Here is a 21,656-nt window from a genome sequence, read left to right as displayed (position 1 = left end):
TGTGAAGTGAAGGTTCCCCCTGGAGGACTCCAGATTCAGAGTGCTCACAGCCCCCCTCCTCTTGCTGGGAAATGGAGGCTGTTTGCAAATGTAACAAAGGCAGTGGAGAGTACCATCTGGACTCACTGAGCCTGAGTCTCATGTCTGATGTGAAAGGAGAACCAGCACTTGCTCCATCATCTACTTCTTCATTCAAAAAACACTTTTCCACCCATCTTGTGTCAGACCAGAAGTGAGGTCTGCTTATTTTTAATTTGTGTCTGTCTTATTCCAAAAAGTCCTTTTCTCATTGTTTCTCTGGATTTCAACATCTCATTTTACAGATGGGGAAATCAAGGCCCAGAGTGGGTAGGATTTGCCTAATGTCACACAGCAGGGAGAGGCAGTGGGTTCCAGAGCTGCGGTCACTGAGTTAGGTCTGAGTGCCTGCACCCAGCACAGCATGGCTGCAGAGTCCTTGCAGAGTGAGAACCAGCCCTGCCAAGCATTCCCCAACACACACACAGTGACAGGTCTTTCCTCAGCCTTCCCCACTGGTGGACTCTGGGTGGCAGGAAGCAGCAGCATCCACAGACAGGTGTCTGGCATGTGGAGTCTTGAGTTCCACATATGAACTCAGAGGACAATGCTTGTTCTTCCTGGTTCCCTGTTGCCTTTCACTGACCTTCATCCTGATGGGGCCTGCCTGCTGTCCTGCCACACTCACCACTCAGCCCCAGTGCATCCCTGGCATCTTTTCACCCAATGTCCCCTTAGCCCAGCTCAGCCTTCCCACTGAGGGAACACATTATTCACTGAACACTCTTCCTTGAACAGATGTTTATCCCATGTAGGCTGCACACAGATGCCCTGCTGGGCTTCAGAAATTCAGTGGGGAGTATGGAATTCACCTAGGGGCTCTAGGGACTCATCCAGGGGCTGAGTAAGCTGAGCACTAAAGGAGGAGCAGATATTATCTAGACCAGGTGAGGGGTGAGAGTTGTGCAAAGGCCCTGAGGTGGCTGGGGTTGGGGGGGGCACTGTAAAAAGTCCACAAATGATAAATGCTGGAGAGGCTGTGGAGGAAAGGAAACCCTTCTACACTGCTGGTGGGAATGCAGTTTGGTGCAGCCATTGTGGAAAGCAGTATAGAGATTCCTCAGAAGACTAGGAATAGACTTACCATATGACCCAGGAATTCCACTCCTGGGCATATATCCAGAAGGAACGCTAATTCAAAAAGACATCTGCTCCCCAATGTTCATAGCAGCACTATTTACAATAGCCAAGACATGGAAACAGCCTAAATGTCCATCAACAGATGACTGGATAAGGAAGATGTGGTATATTTATAAAATGGAATACTATTCAGCCATAAAAATGACAACAACACCATTTGCAGCAACATGGATGTCCCTGGAGAATGTCATTGTAAGTGAAGTAAGCCAGAAAGAGAAAGAAAAATACCATATGAGATCGCTCATATGTGGAATCTAAAAAAAATAAAAAGAAGAAAGAAAAGGAACATAAATACAAATGAACATAAATACAAAACAGAAACAGACTCACAGACATATAATACAAATGTGTGGTTGCCAGTGGGGAGGAAGGTGGGAAAGGACAGACTGGAAGTTCGAAATTTGTAGACACTGACAGGTATATATAGAATAGATAAACAAGATTATACTGTATGGCACAGGGAAGTATATACAAGGTCTTGTGGTAGCTCACAGTAAAAAAGAATGTGGCAATGAGTATATGTATGTTAACGTGTAACTGAAAAATTGTGCTCTACACTGGAAATTGACACAACATTTTAAACTGACTATAACTCAATTTTAAAAAACAACAACAACAAATAAACCATCAGGAAAAAAAAGTCCGTGTGACTTAAGGATGGAGACAGTGGCCATTCTGCCCATTGACTCAGGAGCAAATTCTGCTTCTTCCCACCCAGCAGCCTTCCTGGCCTGACAGAAGGCAGAAGGCTTGAGTATGGATCCTTGCCTGTCACTGCTTTCAGCTGTGTAACCTGGGTCAGTGGCTTACCCTCATGAAGCCTCAGTGTTCTCAACTGTGAAATGGGGGAGAGGATGTACAAATTATAGGACAAACCCACAAGGTTTTTGGCAAGTCTAGATGGATATGTGGAATGCATCTGAAATGCTGCTGTTATCAGTACTCAGTGAATGTGTGCTGCTGTTTCCTATTGTTATGAATATTATTACTCTTTGTTCAAAGCTGTCATGACTCATAGAGACAGTGGAGGCTAGTGGGTAAGGTCACAAACTTTGCCATTAAACTTAGGTGTCAAGTAACTGCCAGCTCTTCCAGCTGCCTGCTGTGTGAACTTGGGCAAGTCACTTAACCTCTCAGAGCTGCATTTTCTTTATCCACAAAGTGAGAAGGCTAATTCTAAGAGAGCCTTTCTATATGTGCTTGAGTGTGTTGTCATAAAAACAGGCTGCACACATGGAACTGTTCACCCTGGTTGTGCTGAGAGAATGGATGTGGAGCCGGGGTGGACAGGGAGAGAAAGCAGGCAAGGGGAGACTGTGAGCTTGCTCCTTGCACACCTCTGTTGTGTTAGATTTGCTTCAGGGAACATGCATTCCTTTTGCAATTACAACAAAGAAGCCCCAGAGAGTGGAAAAGTTAAATGAAATAGTTACTACTTTCTTCCCAGGGTGCAGTAAGGATTAAATGAGCTAATACCTATAAATTGCTTAGAATACAGTCTGGTATGTGGTAAGTGCTGAGTCATGTTAGTTGTTACAGCGATTATTATGATTATTTTATTATTATTTCCATCACCATAAAGCAGCTTTGCAAAATCATTAGTATCTATCATGTAATTCTCAGAGAAATGGGAGTCCCCTTTAATACTGAGGGTAGGGGTACCTGGAGGCCCAGAGATGCTGAGAATCACCTGTTACAGGTAGGAAGGTGAGAAGCCCTCAGTGGTTCTGGGTAGGAACTAGCTCCTGTGGGCATCCCACATGCTCTTATCTAGTGCTGCCAGTATTGGGGGGTCCTCTGCACTAGGGTGGGAAATGTGGGTGTGTCCCTTTAGTCTTGTGACTGGGATCCCCTTCAAATTCTGAGGAGGCTTGAGAGACACAGAGGGAATGGCTGAATTTAAACTAAGCCAGGGCCAAGCACTGGAGCCTGCATCTGTGACCTCCAGCCCTCCTCCAGCCCAGAGAGGTTAGAGGGCAGAAGACATGGTCCCCAAGGTCAAGAAGTGAGATTGCGCTTGTGGGCCACTGGTTGGATGGCTAGGGGGCTTCTCCGGGGCATCTTCCTTTTTGCAGGCTGAGACCCCCGAGCACTAGCCCAGGGAAAAGCGGAAGCATTTGGTTTTAGTTTTAAGATAAAGAAGACAACCATGTTGCTGCAAATGAGATTATATTGTTGGTTTTTGTGGCTGAATAGTAATCCATTGTATAAATATACCACATCTTCCTTATCCAGTCATCTGTCAACGGACATTTAGGCTGTTTCCATGTCTTAGCTATTGTAAATAGTGCTGCTATGAACATTGGGGTGCAGGTGTCTTTTTGAATTAGAGTTCCCTCTGGATATATGCCCAGGAGTGGAATTCCTGGGTCATATGGTAAGTCTATTCCTAGTCTTCTGAGGAATCTCCGTACTATTTTCCACAGTGGCTGCACCATACTGCATTCCCACCAAAAGTGTAGGAGGGTCCCGTTTTCTCCACAGCCTCTCCAGCATTTATCATTTGTGGACTTTCTAATGATGGCCATTCTGACTGGTGTGAGGTGATACCTCATTGTAGTTTTGATTTACATTTCTCTGATAATTAGTGATATTGAGCATTTTTTCATGTGCCTATTGGGCATTTATATGTCTTCACTGGAGAATTGCTTGTTTAGGTCTTCTGACCATTTTTGGAGTGGGTTGTTTGTTTTTTTCATATTAAGTCATATGAGCTGTTAATATATTCTGGAAATCAAGATCTTGTCAGTTTCATCTTTTGCAAATATTTTCTCCCATTCCATAGGTTGTCGTTTTGTTTTGTTTATGGTTTCCTTTGCTGTGCAAAAGCTTGTAAGTTTAATTAAGTCCCATTTGTTTATTTTTGCTTTTATTTCTATTGCTAGGGTAGACTGTCCTAGAAGAACATTGCTGAGATGTATGTGAGATAATGTTGTGCGTGTGTTTTCTTCTAAGAGGGTTATTGTGTCTTGTCTTATGTTTAAGTCTTTAAGCCATTTTGAGTTTATTTTTGTGTATGATGTGAGGGAGTAGTTTAACTTCATTGATTTACATGCTGTTGTCCAGTTTTCCCAACACGATTTGCTGAAGGCACTGCCATTATTCCATTGTATGTTCTTGCCTCCTTTGTCCAGGATTAATTGACCAAAAGTTTGTGGGTTCATTTCTGGACTCTATTCTGTTCCATTGATCCATATGTCTGTTTTTGTGCCAGTATCATGGTGTTTTGATTACTGTAGCTCTGTAGTATTGTCTGAAGTCTGAGAGGGTTATTCCTCCAGCCACTTTCTTTTTCTTCAGTAATGCTTTGGCAATTCTGGGTCTTTTATGATTCCATGTACATTTTAATATGATTTCTTCTAGTTCTGTGAAATATGCCCTAGGTAGTTTGATAGGGATTGCATTAAATCTGTAGATTGCCTTTGGCAGTATGGCCATTTTAACAATACTGATTCTTCCAATCCAGGAACATGGGATATCTTTCCATTTTTTAAGTTCTTTAATTTCCTTCATCAATGTTTTATAGTTCTCCATGTATAAGTCTTCCACCTCTTTGGTTAGATTATTCCTAGGTATTTTTTTATTTTGGGTGCTATTTTAAAAGGGATTGTTTCTTTACTTTCTTTTCCCTGTTGATTCATCATTAATGTAAAGAAATGCAACTGACTTAATTCATACTTGCATTAAGCTACTTCCTAACCACCTAAGGCTTCTCTTATTTTTATTGTTTCAAAGCCAATTGAGTATCATGCAAAAATGCCAGAAATGTGGAGAAACCTCCCATCTGACTGGAGCAGCCCTCCCCTTTGTTGGCTGCAATTCTCCACCCTGGCCGTGATCCCCGGTATTCTGGCCTGGACTGTGTGTGCCCACATGCCTATGGGTACATGCATGTGTGTGAGCAGGCACACTTTTGGGGTTTCTCTTTCTGGAGCCCTCTTCCCTCCTTAGTTTGTGTTGAACACCCTCACACACAGAAACCCAAGCTTGTGCCTTACTTTGGTGGTTTTAGTTCTACCTCCACTGTGGCCCACCAAAATCAAGTTGGCTTCCGGAGCAGGTTGACCCAGGATCTCATATTATGACATCAAGAGTTACCTTAGCTCTGTTTTCCACATTGACCTCACTCTCTGGTCAGTTAGCTACGTGTAGTGACCCTGGCAGTTCCCCAGAAGGGAGAGAGTTTCTCATTCACAATAGTTCTGTTGCAAGTCCAGTCACAAGTTTCCCAGGATCAGGTCACATGTCCACCTTTGAACAGGTTACTGAAATGGAACAGATGAAATCTGTTGGTTGGCCAGATCTAGGTTATATACTCACCTTTTGATTCTGATATTATAGAGAGTTAATTTCCCCCAAACCACATGGACTAGGGAAAAAGCTGGGGGAAGGGGGAAGGAAGTTCATAGGAAAGAAGAGGTTCTGTTGGCATAAGATAAGGAGATATAGGGCAGGCAGAAAATGCAGTCACAGGTGTCCACTATCCCACCCAGGGCAGTGGAACATCTTGGAAACTGAAGGGGTAAGTTCATCTCACACCTAGTGGAAAACCCAACTCAGAACCCCTAAGAACAACACATACATCGGGAGCTATGGAGCCTAGGGTTGAGAACCAAATGGAGGCAGGGCCTGAGGCAAGCACAGCAGAAATAAGTACAGGCTTTCCTGCCGGGGCTGCTGGAGGCTGAAGTCTGGGCTGAGGCACAGGTGCCTACAGATGTGTTAGTATGGAGCCCAGACACTGAAAGGAAAGGACAGACAGGATGATGGCCTCTGGCAGAATTCTCTGGGAATCTTGTTAGAAATGCAGCCTCTCAGGCCCTACTCCAGACCTCCTGTATCAAAGTCTGAATTTCATTCAGATCCCCAGATGATTTGTGTGTGCTGTTCATCTAAAGATTCATCTCCTGTCTTAGCTCTCACATTTAAGAGTGATGGGATTTATGTTATGTTATATCTTCAGTCAGAGTTTCTGGAGTGCAGTGTGGACATGTGTGTGAAGGAGCTTCAAACATATTCATAATCTTTGATGGAGTCAATATTTCTGTCTCTGAGATTGTTACTGAACAGAATCACCAGCAGCAGGGACAAAAGATATCATGCATTGAGATGTTTATTGCAATATTATTTATAATCAGAAACTACTGCATATCCACAGATAGGAAAGAGTGAGGTCAAGTATGGCATTGACTGTTGACTGTTATGTTACTATTTGAAATACTGTTTTAAAAGAAATCTACAGAGAATGGGCAGGAATATAGTGATAAACAAGACAGACACAGTGTCTGCCCTCTTGGAGCTGACATTCTACATGGAAGACAGACAAGAAGCAAGTGAACCAGTGAGATTTCAGATTGTGGCAAGTATACAGAAGGAAGAATGGGGTAATGTGGTAGAAAAACATGGGTGGGTTTTGGGACCATTACTTAGACGGGGAAACAGGGAAATCCTGTCCTAGGAGTTAGCATTTAAAGTGAAATCCAAAAGATGAGAGGGAGCCAGCCAAATGAACAACCAGGAAAATATCTTTCAGGCAAAGGGAACAAGAATTATCAAGATGCTGGGGGTTGAGGAGCTTGGCTCTGTAAGGGAAATAATGGAAGATGTGTGGCTGGAGCAGGATAAGCTGGAAGGAATTTGGAAGCTGAGGGGGCTGGAGAAGTGAGTAGGACCATACTCTTCAGTCCTTGTAGTCTGTGGGTGAAGCTTGGGTTTTGTTCTAAGGGCAGAAAGTTGCAAGAGTACATGGAGAGGATGAGTTATATCAGTAAGATGGCAGGATAGGAGGTCCCAGCCCTCATTCTCCCCCAGAAACAATGATTTGACAACCACCTGCAGACAAAAATACCTCTGTGAGAGCTCTGGAGTCCAGCTGGGAGGTTCCAGCACCCCAGCAGACCACAAAAAGCAAGATGAGCCACACTGAAAGGGTAGAAAAAGCAGTGTGACTTTGCTTGTGTCACCCCTCCCCCAGGCTGGCAAACCTCAGCGCCTAGAGAAATTCCCCAGCCCACAACTTCTCCCACAGAGTAAAGAGAGAGCAGGCGAGGGCCTGTCTCCCCAGCCCTTTGGGGCAATATCTAAAAGCTCTGTTTATCTTGAAGCACCCAGAATACTGAAGAAATCAGTATGGATGTGCTGTCTAGGAGCAGCTAAGGACAAAGGAAAGGGTGGAGGCTCATGGTAACTGGCATATACAACCCCAGAACCACAGTTCCCCACAGACAGTGCCACACACACTCCCACAGGTGGCCCAGAGATCTCAGCAACCAATTTGACTCTGCAGGGTTGGGAGAAGGTGCACAACCCTGAGACCGTTCCTTTGGAAGGGAGGGACACAAGTGGGCCTGAGCCTACTGTACTGGCATCTCAGTGCTTTGCTCTATGGAACAGGGACTGGTGAACCTTGGCACTCAATATAGCTCTGTAGAGTAAGGGAAAAGGAACAAAATTCTAAGACATACCCCTCGGAAGGGAGGGATGGAAGTGGTGCTTGCATCTAATGCCCTGGCCTATCAGGGCACTGATCTAGGGAAAAGGAGCAGGCAGCTCTCAGCACCTTACAGAGCTCTGTAGGATTAGGAGAAGGCACACAGCCTAAGATTAGTTCCCAGCAGTGGAGTGAGAGGAGTAGAGTGGACCTATACATAGAAGAAGTTTAACAGACCCCCAGAATCTCTAGCTGGATTGCCTGGTAAAGGTCTTTACCTTCCAAAGCCAGTACATAAAGACTGGAAGGGGTGATTACTTCTTCAAATGTGCAGATGTTAATACAGAATAAAATGATAACAAAGAATCGTGGAGCATGACATCTCTAAAGGAACAAAACAAAGTTCCAGTAACTGACCCTAAAGAAATAGAGATCTGTGAATTGCCTGACAAAGAACTGAAAACAATCATCTTAAAGAAGCTCATTGAGCTATCGGAGAATACAGATAAACAACTAGACAAAATCAGAAAAAGCAATACATGATCACAATGAGAAGTTCAACAAAGAGATAGAAACCATGAAGAATAACCAAAACACACATTCTGGAGCAAAGAATCCAATGGCCACACTGAAAAAAAATCAGCAGAGAGCTTCAACAGCAGACTTGACCAAGAAAAAATAATCTGTGAATCTGAAGACAGGCTATTTGAAATGCTGTATTCAGAGGAGTGAAAGTAAAAAGGAATGAAAAAGACTGAATAAGGCCTACAGGATTTATAGGACAGTCAAGAAAAACAGTGTAACAACATAGGAGTTCCAAAAGAAGAAAAGAAAAGAGAAGAAAACTTATTTAAAGAAATAATGTTGAGGAATCACAAAAGACCCAGAATTGCCAAAACAATAGTGAAGAAAAAGAACAAAGCTGGAGGAATAACCCTCCCAGACTTCAGACAGTACTACAGAGCTGCAGTAATCAAAATAGCATAATATTGGCACAAAAACAGACATGTGGCTCAATGGAACAGAATAGAGAGAACAGAAATAAACCCACACAACTATGGTCAATTAATCTTTGGCAGAAGAAAAGAATATACATGGAGAAAAGACAGTCTGTTCAGCAAATTGTGTTGGGAAAGCTGGACAACCTAGGTCATTCCTACAAGGAACAAGAGCACCTGCTCAGTGTTTTAGCTGCAAGGCCCTCCCTTTACAAATTGCCTCATCAATTCCAGGCTGGGAGAGGTGAGTTCCAGAGCACATGACCATCTGACCAATGGCTTCAGGTGAATCATGCCTGTCCGCACCACAGTCCTCAGAGCTGGCCTCCTAGAAGAGGGGTTAGTGACCCATGGCCACCTACAGTTTTATCAGAACACAGACCCCTCCCACCCACTTTTTGGAAATGCGTGTGAGAAGCAGGGACTCCCAAGTGCCTGGACTCACGTCATCCAGAAAGCAGAGGTTGGGGCAACAAACAGAAGGGGGAAAGTACTTTCAGATCATATATCTGAATAAGGGATTAATACCCAAAGCATATAAGGAATTCCTACAACTCAACAGCAAAAATACCAAACAATCTGATTTAAAAATGGGCAGAGGAACTGAATAGACATTTTTTCAAAGAAGACATATAGATGGCCAACAGATACCTAAAAAGATGCTCAACATCACTCATCATCAGGGAAATCGAATCAAAACCACAGTGAGGTATCACCTCACACCTGTCAGGATGGCTGTCATCAAAAATATAAGAGATAACTGTTGGTGAGGGTGTAGAGAAAAGGGAAACTCGGGCACTGTTGGTAGGAATATAAATTGGTGCAGTCATTGTGGAAAACAGTATGGAGGTTCCTCAAAAAATTAAAAATAGAGCTGTATATGATCCAGTAATTCCAGTCCTGGGAATATATCCAAAGGAAATGAAATCACTGTGTCAAAGAGACAACTGCACCCCCATGCTCACTGCAACATTATTTGCAATAACCAAGATACGGAAACAAGTGTCCATCAACAGATGAATGGATAAAGAAAATTATATATATAATGTTATCTTATTCAGCCATAAAAAAAAGAATGAAATCCTGCCACTTGTGACAACATGGATGGGCCTTGATGGTATTATGCTAAGTGAAATAAGTCAGAGAGAGAAAGATAAATACATACCATCTCACTTATATATGGAATCTAATAACTAAAGTGAACTCACAGAAACAGAGAACAGGTTGGTGGCTGCCAGAGGTGAGGGTGGGGGTGGGTGAAATGGGTGAAGATGGTCAAAAGGTACAAACTTCCAGTTATAAGATAAACAAGTCATGGTCATGTAATGTACAGCAAGGTGAGTGTAGTTAACAACACTGTATTGTGTATTTGAAAGTTAAGAGAGTAGATCTTAAAAGTTCTCATCACAAGAAAAATAATGTGTAACTATGGGCAGTGATGGATATAAACTAAACTTAACGAGGTGATCATTTCGCAGTGCATACATATATCAAATTATTATGCTGTACACCTAAAACTAACAGTGTTATGTGACAGTTACATGTCAGTAATCCACATCTCAGTAAGCAGGGTGAGAGCGTGGACTGCCTGCCGCAGAAATTGTGTCTGCACTACAGCGGCAGGGGGCGATTGTTGTGAGGGAGACTGTCGGTCCCTCAAGGCCTAAAATGTTTAGTGTCTGGGCCTTTGCAGGAAAAGTTTTCTGACCCTGCCCTGGGAGATAGTGGTTGTAGCAGCGGTAACAGCCTGGCTGGGTGCACACTCAGCCTAGACGGTTCCTGTACACTGCTGTTGCCCCACCCTGCCTCCCTAAGAGGGAGAGGCTTCCATATTCCCACTTTACACGTGAGAAAACTGACCCTCATTTTGCTTTTATTAACTGACCGAGTGGTGGGGGCAGCTTTGAAGCCCACTGTTCTGATTTCAAAGCCACATCTCAACCCTGACTTCTAGAAGTACCCTCCATCTTCCACACTTGTGCTCCAGGGCCGGCCATCCCTGAGGCTGCTGGGTGAACACATTTAATTCCCTTATTCTGCACCTGCTCAGCTCTTGGCTCCCACTCTCCTGCCGCTGCCTGACACCAGCTGACGTTTTACAGATGAATCACCACCACTCACCCTGTCACGTAGGGCAGGCCCCTCCTAGTTCAGTCATTTTAAATCCTTAGCGCACAAACCTGCAGGACTGCATCAAAAGAACCCCATTTGTTTTGAGTGGAGGTGTTGATGAGAGGAAGGAAGGGAGAGTTTGGGGTGGTCATAAAAATATAAAAATACTGAGGGGATGTGAAAGGGACAGTATTTATGTCCATAATGAGACTCAATCCTGGATCATCCTGTCACTTGTCAATTCCCTCAGCTGCTCATCACCTTATTAATCCATGTGTTCCTTCCTTTTTTTAGCCCATGCTTTTTTTTTTTTTTTGAAGAAAGAAGGGAGATTTATTAGGAGAACACAGGGAACCTAAGAACAAACAGAGAATAGTTTACCTGGTCTTCCCAAGATACGAGAGCCAGAAACTGGAAAGACTTGAGACATCAAATCTACTATGTCTCTTCCACCTTCTGTGGCCACCTAGTCACTCACCTTGCTTCTCCTACACATCACTAGATCCTCCCATCTCTTAAGTCTGTTGGTTTCTCTCCAGTTCCCCCTGCCATGACCCTAAAGTACTATCTTTTTGTCCCTGGAAAACTGAAATGGCCTCCTAATGTTTCTCCCGACATCCAGTCTGCTGTTCTCCTCACTACAGAGTGATTTATTAAAAATGGAAATTTTATTCAGTGTTTTTTCCCTCTGTTCCTAAGATAAATATCAAAATCTTAAGCCTGGTGTGGAAACGGATTATGATTCACCCACATTCAGTGCCCCTTGCTGTAACACCCCTCTCCCTGGAGGATTATACAGCCCTAACCTTTGTTTCTCAGTCATGGCAAAGGAGCTGATGGACAGTAAAAGAAATGTGATCAGACACTGAAGAACGAGCACCTGATTTATCACTTCTTTTCCTTCTCCCATGGCATTGGCAGTATCCAGATAGAGACAGCTCCTTCAGCCTGACTTAAGAGGGATGATGACATGGGGCAGAGCCATGCAAGCATGCAGCATGAGAGGTAAATAAGCCTTACTGAAAGCCACTGGGACTTGGGGAATCACTGGTTATTCAGCACAACCCAGCCTACCCTAACTGATACACATAATCCACTAGCTCTTGCTATTGCCCCATCTCTTGGCTAAAGCCCCAATGGCCTTTTCGTAGTTACACTAGTTGCTCCTTCCCACCTTAGAACATTTGTCTGTTATTCTCTATCCTGGGAAAGTTATTTACACCTTTTTTTCCCCCCTTGCCCAGCTGATACTTACATCCTAGTGAGATCTCAGTTCAAATGTGAATTACTAAGGAAAGAATTTCCTGATCCATGTTCAGAGTGCCTTAAATACACCTTCTTTGTCATTAGATCTCTTTCATTAAACTGTAAGTTCCCATGAAGACAGAGCCCAGGTATTTAGAGCACCTGTTTCAGAGGCCCTGCTCCATCCCCACTACCTGCCAGGGCCCAAGCTGAGGGTCTAGATGTAATGAGGGAGAGTCAGCCATGAGCCCTGCTCCCACACACCCACTGCATGGAGGGCAAACATATAGCAGCTCTGTTTGAATCCACTGTGATCATTTTAGTAGGAAATGAATATAAAAGAGGCTAGAAGCAAACAATAAATGCTGGAGAGAGTATGGCCCCACACTGCTGCTGGGAATGTTATTTGGTGCAGCCACTATGGAAAGCAGTAGATTCCTTAAAAAACTGAAGACAGAGTTACCCTATGATCTAGCTATTCCAATCCTGGGCATGTATACAGAGGAATCTAATTTGAAAAGATACATGTACCCAATGTTCATAGCAGCACTATTTATAATAGCCAAGACATGGATGCAACCTAAGTGTCCATCAATAGATAACTGTATAAAGAAGTTGTGAGATAGATAGATAGATAGATACATAATGGGATACTACTCAGCCATAAAAAATGTCATTTGCAGCAAAATGGATGGACCTGGAGTTGTCAATACTAAGTGAAGTAAGCCAGAAAGAGAAAGAAAAATACTATATGTCGTCACTCATATGTGGAATTTAAAGGGCAAAAAAGGGCACAAATGAACTTATTTACAAAACAGAAACAGATTCACAGACATAAAAAACAAACTTATGGTTAGCAGGAGTGGAGGGGAAGGGGAGGGGTGGAGGGATAAACTGGGAGTTCAGGATGTGCCGATACTAAATACTGTATATAAAACAGATGAACAACAAGGTTCTACTGTATACCTCAAGGAAATATATTCAGTATCTTGTAATAGCCTAATGAAAAAGAATATGAAAAGGAACATATACATGTATAACTGACTCACTGTGCTGTACACCAGAAATTAACACAACATTGTAAACCAAATATAGGCCAATAAAATAAAAATTTAAAAAAAAAGAGGCTGGAAAGAAGGCAAGGGAGACTGCCTGGAGGAGTGGGTATCAGAGCCTGTTTTGGAGGAGGACTTGGAGTTGTCCGGGTAGGGAGCTTGCTGGGGGGTGTGCTGAGGGGATTGTAGAGCAAGAAGCAGTGTCCCCGGAGCTGCTGTGGTTTAAAAGAGGATGAGCCCAGGAGCAGCTGGAATCAGGAGTGAGCGTCTGGCATCTGTGCTCCTGAGAACACAAGTGTTTGTGTTTTGGCATCTTTGCAAATCCAAAGCTGCTCATGGTGTTTTCTTATGGAAACTGATGGGCGGTGATGACAATAGCTGGTCCCAGGCCCCTCTACACATGGGTGTCATGGCATCTCTTGTCTGGGGGTCAGAAGCTGGAGGGTCAGGTGGCCCTATGCGGGCACATGGTTTGTCCTGGGACAAAGCGGGAGACAGCTGTCTCAGCTCTGCTTATGGAACATGTCTGGATGCCTTAAGTTCCTGTCCTTGTTTTCTAAGAACCTGTCAAAGTCTTTTCTAGTAAATCAAGACTTCCTGTGCCCACAACCTCAGCGGTATTTAACATTTGCTAAGATGAATAAAATGGAAGTGAGATGAATCACCACTGTGAGTCACTGTACTGGGCATGTCTCTCAATAGGATCTTGTTATTAGAACAATCTGTAGGTAGCAGGATGAGCTGGTACAAGCCCCACTGCTCAGTGACTAGTGACTGCGGTCACTTGGTGGTTCCATACTCCAGGGAGGGAGGTGTGTCCATACAAGACTGGGGCTTCAGGGCCAGAAGGTGGCAGAAAAGACACCCATGTGTGGAAGGGCACTGAGATGAGGCAAGGTGGTGTGTTCCCCGTCTTCCCAATGTTGCAAATATAACGCTTCTTGCTTGCTTTTATTTTTTGTAACTCCTCCCCACTTTTGCTCCCCTGCCTTTGACTCCAGGGTTGTAAGAGCAAAGAGAAAAAAAATCAAAAACAAAAGCCCTGAGCGCATACTCAGACGCACACCAGCGATGACAGAGGGGAGCTGGAAAGACGCAGGAGGGAAGGAGGCAGGGGGCGTCGGGGAGGGCGCCGCGGAGCGGGAAGCCGGCTGGTCCCACGTCTCGAGCAGGGGAGCAGCACGATGCAGCTCGCTCTGGGCAGCGGGCTCCGGCTCCGCGGGGCCGAGAAGGGAGAGGCCGCCCAGCGATCAGCGGATTGGAAGAGAAACGCAGAGCCAGGGAGGCGGGTTAGGAGGACGATCTCTCCCGCGGGGTCGGGCGGCGGAGTAGAGACCCCAGTCCGGCGCTTCCGAGCTCCCAGCTTTCAACCCGCGCTCCCGGGCTCCAAACAGTGGGGGGCACCTCAGGTCAGTGAAACTGGGGGCAAAAGGACTCCAAGTCTCAGCGCGCCTACCCGCACAGCAAAAGGGTAAAAGGAAAGAAAAGCATTTTTCTTTTTTTGAGGGGGGTTTAAATTTCGTGCAGTCCCCAGTGTGGGTCAGGCCCGGGGCAGGGAGCAGGGCACGAGCCATCCGCCCTCGCTCTGCTTCGCCCTCTTGGGCTTTGTCGGCCATTCGGCTCTCCAGCCGCGGCGTCCTCGGCGCCCAGCCCGCACCCCGACTCACATGCTCGGGCTGCGGCCCCGACGCTGGCGCTGCGGACTTCGGGGGAGTCGCGGGGGCTGCGGTGAGCGGTGGCGGCGCCGACCTCCGTGCGCCCAGGCAGGCTTGGGGCTGCACCCCGGGCTGGACGTAGCCAGTTCCCGGGGAGTCCCCTCTGCCGGAGCTCCGTGCTCACTCGCCGGTTCCGGAGTGTAAGGAGCGAAGGAAGTTTTAGATTTTAAAAAATTTATTTATTTACATTATTAATTTTCACAAAGGGCATTTTGTAGGGGAAATCTTTTAAAAGTTTCTTGTGTGTACTGTTGGGCAGTGAGCTTACTGCGATGCAGGCGCTGAAAGCTGGGCCGTGATCAGGGCGTGGGCGCCTGCCAACCGTTGCAGGGGGCTGCCAAGAGTGCCAGGAGGGAGGAGCCGGTGAGGGCTGGTGTGGAAGCCTCCAAAAATTAAGTTGCATTTTCTTTTTTTATCAGAATTTTCTCTCATTCTTGGTTTTTTATATATATGCTATGTACATTAAGTATATGGATATACATATGTGCTTAATATTTAAGATGTTATTTTTGGCACTACAATTTCCAGATCCATTCAGTTACCTTCTGATTGATTTTGCTACACAATGAGAACATGCTCTTGTTAAAGTGCTAGCTGATCAGTGGCAGCTTTTTGCACTGGTTGCAAACAAAGTTTCTCTACCATGTGATTTCTTTGGTATGTATAAAGGTTAGCTCTCTGGCTACTGCTTTCCTTACATTGTTACGTTTATATGGTTTCTAGAGGGCTGGATTTGGGTATGTCTTTTCCTTCAGGGCAGTTGTGTTCTGCTAAATCCTCAGTTGTTTACGGTCTGGTAAAATAGTTTCTCTTGAGGGCAGGCCTCATAAAGAAGAATGAAACTTGTGGGCCTGTTTCAAAATAGTTTCTGCCCTGATGGAAGTGAAACCCTTTTTTTTTTTTTTTCTTGTTTTCATTGAGAGAACGTGGTAGGAATCCTGAACAGAATTCGGGGCCCCTCCTAACACTGGGCCCCCTGGAGTTTTTGGCTCTCAGACTGCAGCCCTGAGCCTCCAGCAGCTTGTCAATTACAGTTCAGGTTTCCTCCCTGGGGGTCCATGCAGGTTTCTGCTTGTGGTTTCTGCCCTGGTAATTAGAGTGTTTGTGTCCACCTGTCTGTCTCTCCAACTTGGGGGCTGGCAATTCGCACTGTGACCTCATTCTCTGAGGGCTCTAATAAAGGTTACTGATTTTCAGTTGGTCTGATATTTTACTTGTTTTTAGAGTGACAACTTACAAACTCTTTACATGCTGAACCATGTAAATGAAATGAGAAGTCTGAATTGTCCTCTTCTTATTCCTTTTATTTCCTTGAAAGATTTGCTTTTTTCAGTTATTAATAAAATAATTTTCTTCATTTTGTTCTTAATTCCTAATTATTTTTAAGCTTTTATTAATATCTATTTTATTTGAAATAATTTGAAACTTCTGATTTCACTTGGGTTCACATTATTTTAACATTTAATTTATTTTTAAACAATTTTGTTCTCTGCTAGTTTGTTAAAACCCAAGTTCCAATTGTGTAATTACTCTTCTGTTTTAGTGAATAATGCCCTTGGAATTTTTACAGGCATTGCATTGAATCTGCATAGTAGACATTTTTAACTAATAATTCTTCCAACACACGGATATGAGAGATCTTTCCATTTATTTTCATCTTCAGTTTCTTTCATCTGTATCATTTACTTTACTATGTATAGAATATTCACCTCCTTGGTTAAATTCATTCCCAAGTATTGCATAATTTTTGAAGCTATTTTAAATGGGGTTGTTTTCTTGATTTACTTTTTGGATAGAGGATTGCTGGTGTAAAAAAAAAACACTGCTAGTTTTTGTTGATTTTTGTATTCTGTAACTTTACTAGATGTGTTGGTACTATTTTTAGTTGAGTCTTTAGGGTTTTCTACATTGTATGATTATTTTATCTACAAACTGAGGCAATTTTACTGCTTTCTGTGTAATTTGGATACTTTTTCTTTTGCTTGCTTAATTGCTCTGCCTGGGGCCCCCATGTACTGTGCTGAATAGGAGTGGTGAGAGTGGGCCTCCTTGCCTTCATAGAACTAGAACTTAGGGGAAACCTACAGTTTCCCTGTGCTGATAAGACAATGGGATTATCATAAATGATTTATTATGTTGAGGAATTATTTATTCCTTCTGTGCTGGTTTTGTTGTTTTTATCATTATTGGATGTTGAACTTTGTAAAATGTTTCCCCTGCATCTATTGAGATGATCATGTGGTTTTTGTTTTTCATTCTGTTTATGTGGTTTATCACATTGATGGTGTAGGTTAAGCAAATCTTGCATCCAGGACTCCCCCCCCCCCAAAAAAAGAAACCCACTTGATGATGTATAACCTTTTCGATGTAATGTTGAATTTGGCTTGCTAGTATTTTATTGAGAACTTTGAATGTGTGTTCCTCAGAGATGCTGGCCTGTAGTTTCCTTTCCTTGTAGTGTCCTATCTAGTTCTGTTACCATGGTGATGCTGATCTCATAGAGTGATTAGGAAGTATTCTTTCTACTTCTGCTTTGGAAAAGTAAAAAGAATTGGTATTATTTCTTCTTCGAATGTTTGGTAGGATTCAGCTATGAAGCATCTGGTCCTGGGACTTTCTTTGTCGGGAGGTTTTGATTATGACTTCAGCCTCCAGTGTTACTGGTATGTTAACCTTTCCAATTCTTCATTCAGACTTGAAAGGATGTATTTTCTAAGAATTGATCCATGTCTTGCAGGATATACAATTTGTAGGTATATCATTTTTCCTAATAGTCTCTTATGATCCTTCTGTATCGGAGGCATCTGTTGTAATTTCTTCTTTTTCATTTATGATTTTATTTGAATCTTCTCACTTTTCTTATTCTAAATAAAGGTTTCTTTATGTTTATTTTTTTCAGAAAGCACATCTTTGTTTTGTTAAAATTTTCTATTTTCATTTCTCTATTTCCTTTGTTTCTCTTCTTATCTTTATTATTTACTTCATTCTGCTAACTTATTTTGTTCTCGGTATAAAGTTAGATAATTTATTCAGATGCTTCTTTTTTTAACTTTACGAAGTATGGTTGATTTACAATGTTGTGTTACAGCTCTTTACATTTCCAGGAGCTCCTCCTGAGTGGAAGGGCAAGAAGGAAGTTTAGGGGAAATGTGTGTGAGAGGAGTTAAAGTGCAAATCCCTTTTATTTGAGAACCTAAAGTATTCAAGCTGCCTGGATGCAGGTTTTCACTGGGATTCTCTGGGCAGGAAGGTGCTATGGGACTGGGAAGGGAGCCCTGGCGTTGGTCACCTGGGGCCTCCATTTCCATTTCTACTGAGAAGATCCATTTCCACCAGTTTGAGTTTCAGCTGAGCATAGACTTCTGTTGATACAATGAGAACGCTTGAAATTCTCCAATTTGGCTCCACTCTCTGGGACATTTAAGAAAATCAATTCCTAAAGCAATAGGAACCGTGGCCTATTTCTCAAGGGGCCTTAGAGACTCAGCCCCCAACCCAGCTCCTGCCTGTCAACTTTGCTGCCCCCCAGGAGGTCCCAGCTGACTGGGGTGGGGTGGGTGATGGCAGACAAATAAAGATGTCCTGCCTTGACCCTGAGCTTCCTATAGAGAGATGCCCACCCACCTAGAAACTTCCCCCAAGTCTCCTTCAGACAGTGATTTGAAGCAGGGCCTGCAGGGAGGGAAAGTCCTGAGGACTGGAACCCCTGGGGAGGGGAACAGAGTGGGCTGCAAGTGGGGAAGCTGTCAAGCTGTCACCTGGCTTGCTCCAGCTTTGGTCCCCTCATTGTCCTCCTTTGTCCCAGATGAGACACACCCCCAGGGAGCCCAGGGAGGACCTAGAGGGCATTCAATACATGAGACAGCAGGATGTTGAAAATCCACAGGAATGATACCAGCTCAAGCCAGGAAGGAGAAGGGTAGGAAGGAAGGATCTGACCACTGAGACCTGAGCATCAAGGGCAGCATGACCCTGATAGGACAGGCCTGGGACTGTGCAGGAGCTTGGACCACAGACTTCCATCCTGAAAGCTGGTAAAGGAAAAGGGGCCATTCCCAAGAGTCTGGAGAGGGATTCTGCTTGATGGCCCATTGCCTGCCCCGGCCACCTTGACCCAGTGTCCTACCACCCAGGCCCTCTCCTGGGCCACCACCCTTGGTCCCTGAGGTGGGGGTGATGACACAGGTGGCCACACTGTTGAGCTGAATGATAGTAGCATGGATGGTGGTGCCATGTGCTCATTGCCAGGGTTGCTTTTCTGGGACCAGGTGGACCCCTGGCACTGAGAGGGAACCACTTTCTTTAACACCCACTGGGAGCTGGGGGTTGTCACATGATCTGCCACACCCCACCTCTACGTCCCAGTCAGGGGTCGCCAATCAGAGTCGGGGTTCAGGAAGCAGAGGACATGGCCAGAGCGTTGTGGGAACCCCTGGTTTTCTCTTTGTACACTGAGGGCACCAGCATCACACTGATAGTGAAAATCAGTACCCACAGGACCCAGTATTGGTGGGTAAAGTAGAAGGGCATTTTTGACAACCCTATTCTCTCATTAGAAGGTAGCTCAGTTCTGCTTAACCCAAGGGGGCATCTTGCACCCATCCTGATCACCCTCTGGTCTGACTCCTTATTCAGATGCATGTTCAGATACACATTCGCATTCACAGAATGCACATTATGACTTCTTGCTCAGATGCACGCTCCCTGTGGCAGCTACACCCACAGGTGTGTTTGTTTCTCTCCCATGTGGCTAAGTGCACTTCAGATGTGTGCTAAGTGCTGGGACAGCTGAGCCCTGGGCCAACTGCTGGGTGACCCTCCGACCTGGTTGTGCACGGGGAGCTCCATCCCCCCACTGGCAGACCAGGCCCTGCCCACTGTTCTGTCTGTTCCACCTCATTTGATCTGCACAACCACTCTGCAGGATGTCCTGTTACCATCCATCTCTACTGACCTCAGGTGGACAGTGAAGGCTGGGGTTAAAGGAAGTTGCCCAGGTTGACAGGTGGTGGAGCTGGGGATTTGGACCCTGGTCCCAGGAGTCAGGATCATGGAAAGGCCAGGGTGGGGCAGCTTATTACAAAAGGAAGCCCTGCCCCAGCCCCCCTGTGAAAGCCCACCCACTCAGCGCATCCATCTGGCAGAGTGCTTTGCCAGCCTTGGGGGTAGGTGGGGAGTTAAGACTGCCTTCCTTTTGCCCTTCCTCCTGGTCATGTATCAGGGGCAGGGAGGCTCTGGGGCTGGAGCTGGCACTGCCTCTCACTTTTGAAGCTGGAGATGGAGCACTCACTCAAGTGTAAGGTCCCAGCTGCTCCAGCTCAGAGCCCACTCCCACTGGAGCGGATGTGGCTTGTCCCACCACAGGAGCAGCTGGTGGAGGTGGCACTGACTGCAGCATCAGAGGTGCTGGTAAACACAGAAGCAGGGCTTTCTCCAGGCCCTGAGTTGACCTTTCTTCTGGCTCTTCATAAGCAAGAGACTTGGAGCTGGTGCTGGAGCAGAATGAACAGAAGAATTCAACCACAGAGCTAACTTTTATTGTGCCTTACCACACACAAAAGACAAAAAACAAACAAAACAAAATTGCTGCCTTAAAAAAAATAAACAAACTCAGCCTCTTAACCCCAACTCAGATTGTCTCCATTCCCTGCAGTCCCTCTTTATTGGCTTTGCCTCAGTGGAATCAGTCCCTCTGATTCCCATAGAGGCCAGACCCCTGTCCACAGCTCTTTTTGACTCATTTCATTCTTCAGGGGAATTTTCCCCAGGGAAATTACTGAAGGGGAGAGCTCCAGGGTTCTGCCAGTCTTGCCCCATCACAGACCCCACAAGATTCAGAATCATCTCTGAACATGGATGGCAAATGCGTGGCAGGAAATGCTTAAAAGAGGACACAGTTATATCTTGTTCTTGTCCCAGTCGTGTTCCAGATACGAGCATCAAGCCCCTGTTTGGAGGGCAGGGTGATGCATGGCCAAAGAGGCTTTGAACCTTCTGGTCCCCAAAACTGTCAGCAAGTGCAGAATTCCCTTTTTCCATCCCCTAGGGAAATTTTTCCTAGGGCTTCCTGGCTAGCATTGATCCAGTGTTGATGCATCAGAACTTCAGAGCACTCAGTGGCAAGAAGGTGGTTCTGGGGGAAAAATGTGTGTGTGTTGAGCCTGCATTTACTTACACATACACACGTTAATATGCTGTAGAGATGAAGGTAGAGATCCATAGGTACCTGAGATGTTATGTGTCCTCTGTACCATAGACTGTATCTGCACTGAATGTGCCAAGGGCTTCAATGTCCTCTCTCCTTTGTGTATTCTCCTTTAGATCACCACCCGAAAGGCCGGGAGGAAGTGGACATTCATCTCACCCTCTCAAACAGGATCCTTGTGCAAGCCTTTGAGAGGAACCACTTTCACTTTTCTTTCCACAGGGAAGAATTGGTTCATCAAACAGGACTTCCTGTACTTCAAATCAAGTTCTCAGTGGGTGGAAGATGATTTGTCCCAAGGTGGGAGGGCCATTTACTCCTGTGCTGGTGCTGGATAAACATAGGCTCCTGTTACAGTTTTGGATGTGTGGGTGGGGGTTGAGGGCTTGGGGCTGTGGGGTGGGGGTGGGTATGATTTGCCATAGGAATTCACTGAGGTGGATGACCTGAAGCCATCCATTTCCAGAAGGGGAGAGGGCAGAGGAGATGCTGGACAGTCTGTGATGGGGCCTGACAGTCTAGCCAGTCAACAGGGGATCTTTCATAGAAGCCAGGGGTCCAATGTGGCCCTAACATTGCCCCTCATTTGCAAGGGCCTGGGGCAGGTGGAGGTCAAATCACCTGGGGTTGTGGCCTACGAGAAGGCTCGGTCTGGCCCAGTGCCTATCAGACCATGGG

The 21,656-nt window shown here is 45.0% G+C and overlaps 1 protein-coding gene across 1 annotated transcript in view; it reads left to right on the top strand.

The window, feature by feature from the left end:
* LOC116661096 overlaps positions 1–21,656 on the top strand; it is a 33,190-nt gene that overhangs the window by 7,226 nt on the left and 4,308 nt on the right. The window contains exon 3 of the mRNA XM_032472324.1: positions 21,201–21,278. Coding sequence (XP_032328215.1) covers positions 21,201–21,278 — 78 coding nt within the window. The remainder of the gene's footprint in view (positions 1–21,200; positions 21,279–21,656) is intronic.

This window comes from Camelus ferus, chromosome 33 (assembly GCF_009834535.1).
Source record: "Camelus ferus isolate YT-003-E chromosome 33, BCGSAC_Cfer_1.0, whole genome shotgun sequence".
NCBI classification, from domain to species: Eukaryota; Metazoa; Chordata; class Mammalia; order Artiodactyla; family Camelidae; genus Camelus; species Camelus ferus.
The sequence above is the reverse complement of the archived record's forward strand: the minus strand, read 5'-3'. Positions and strand labels throughout refer to the sequence as shown.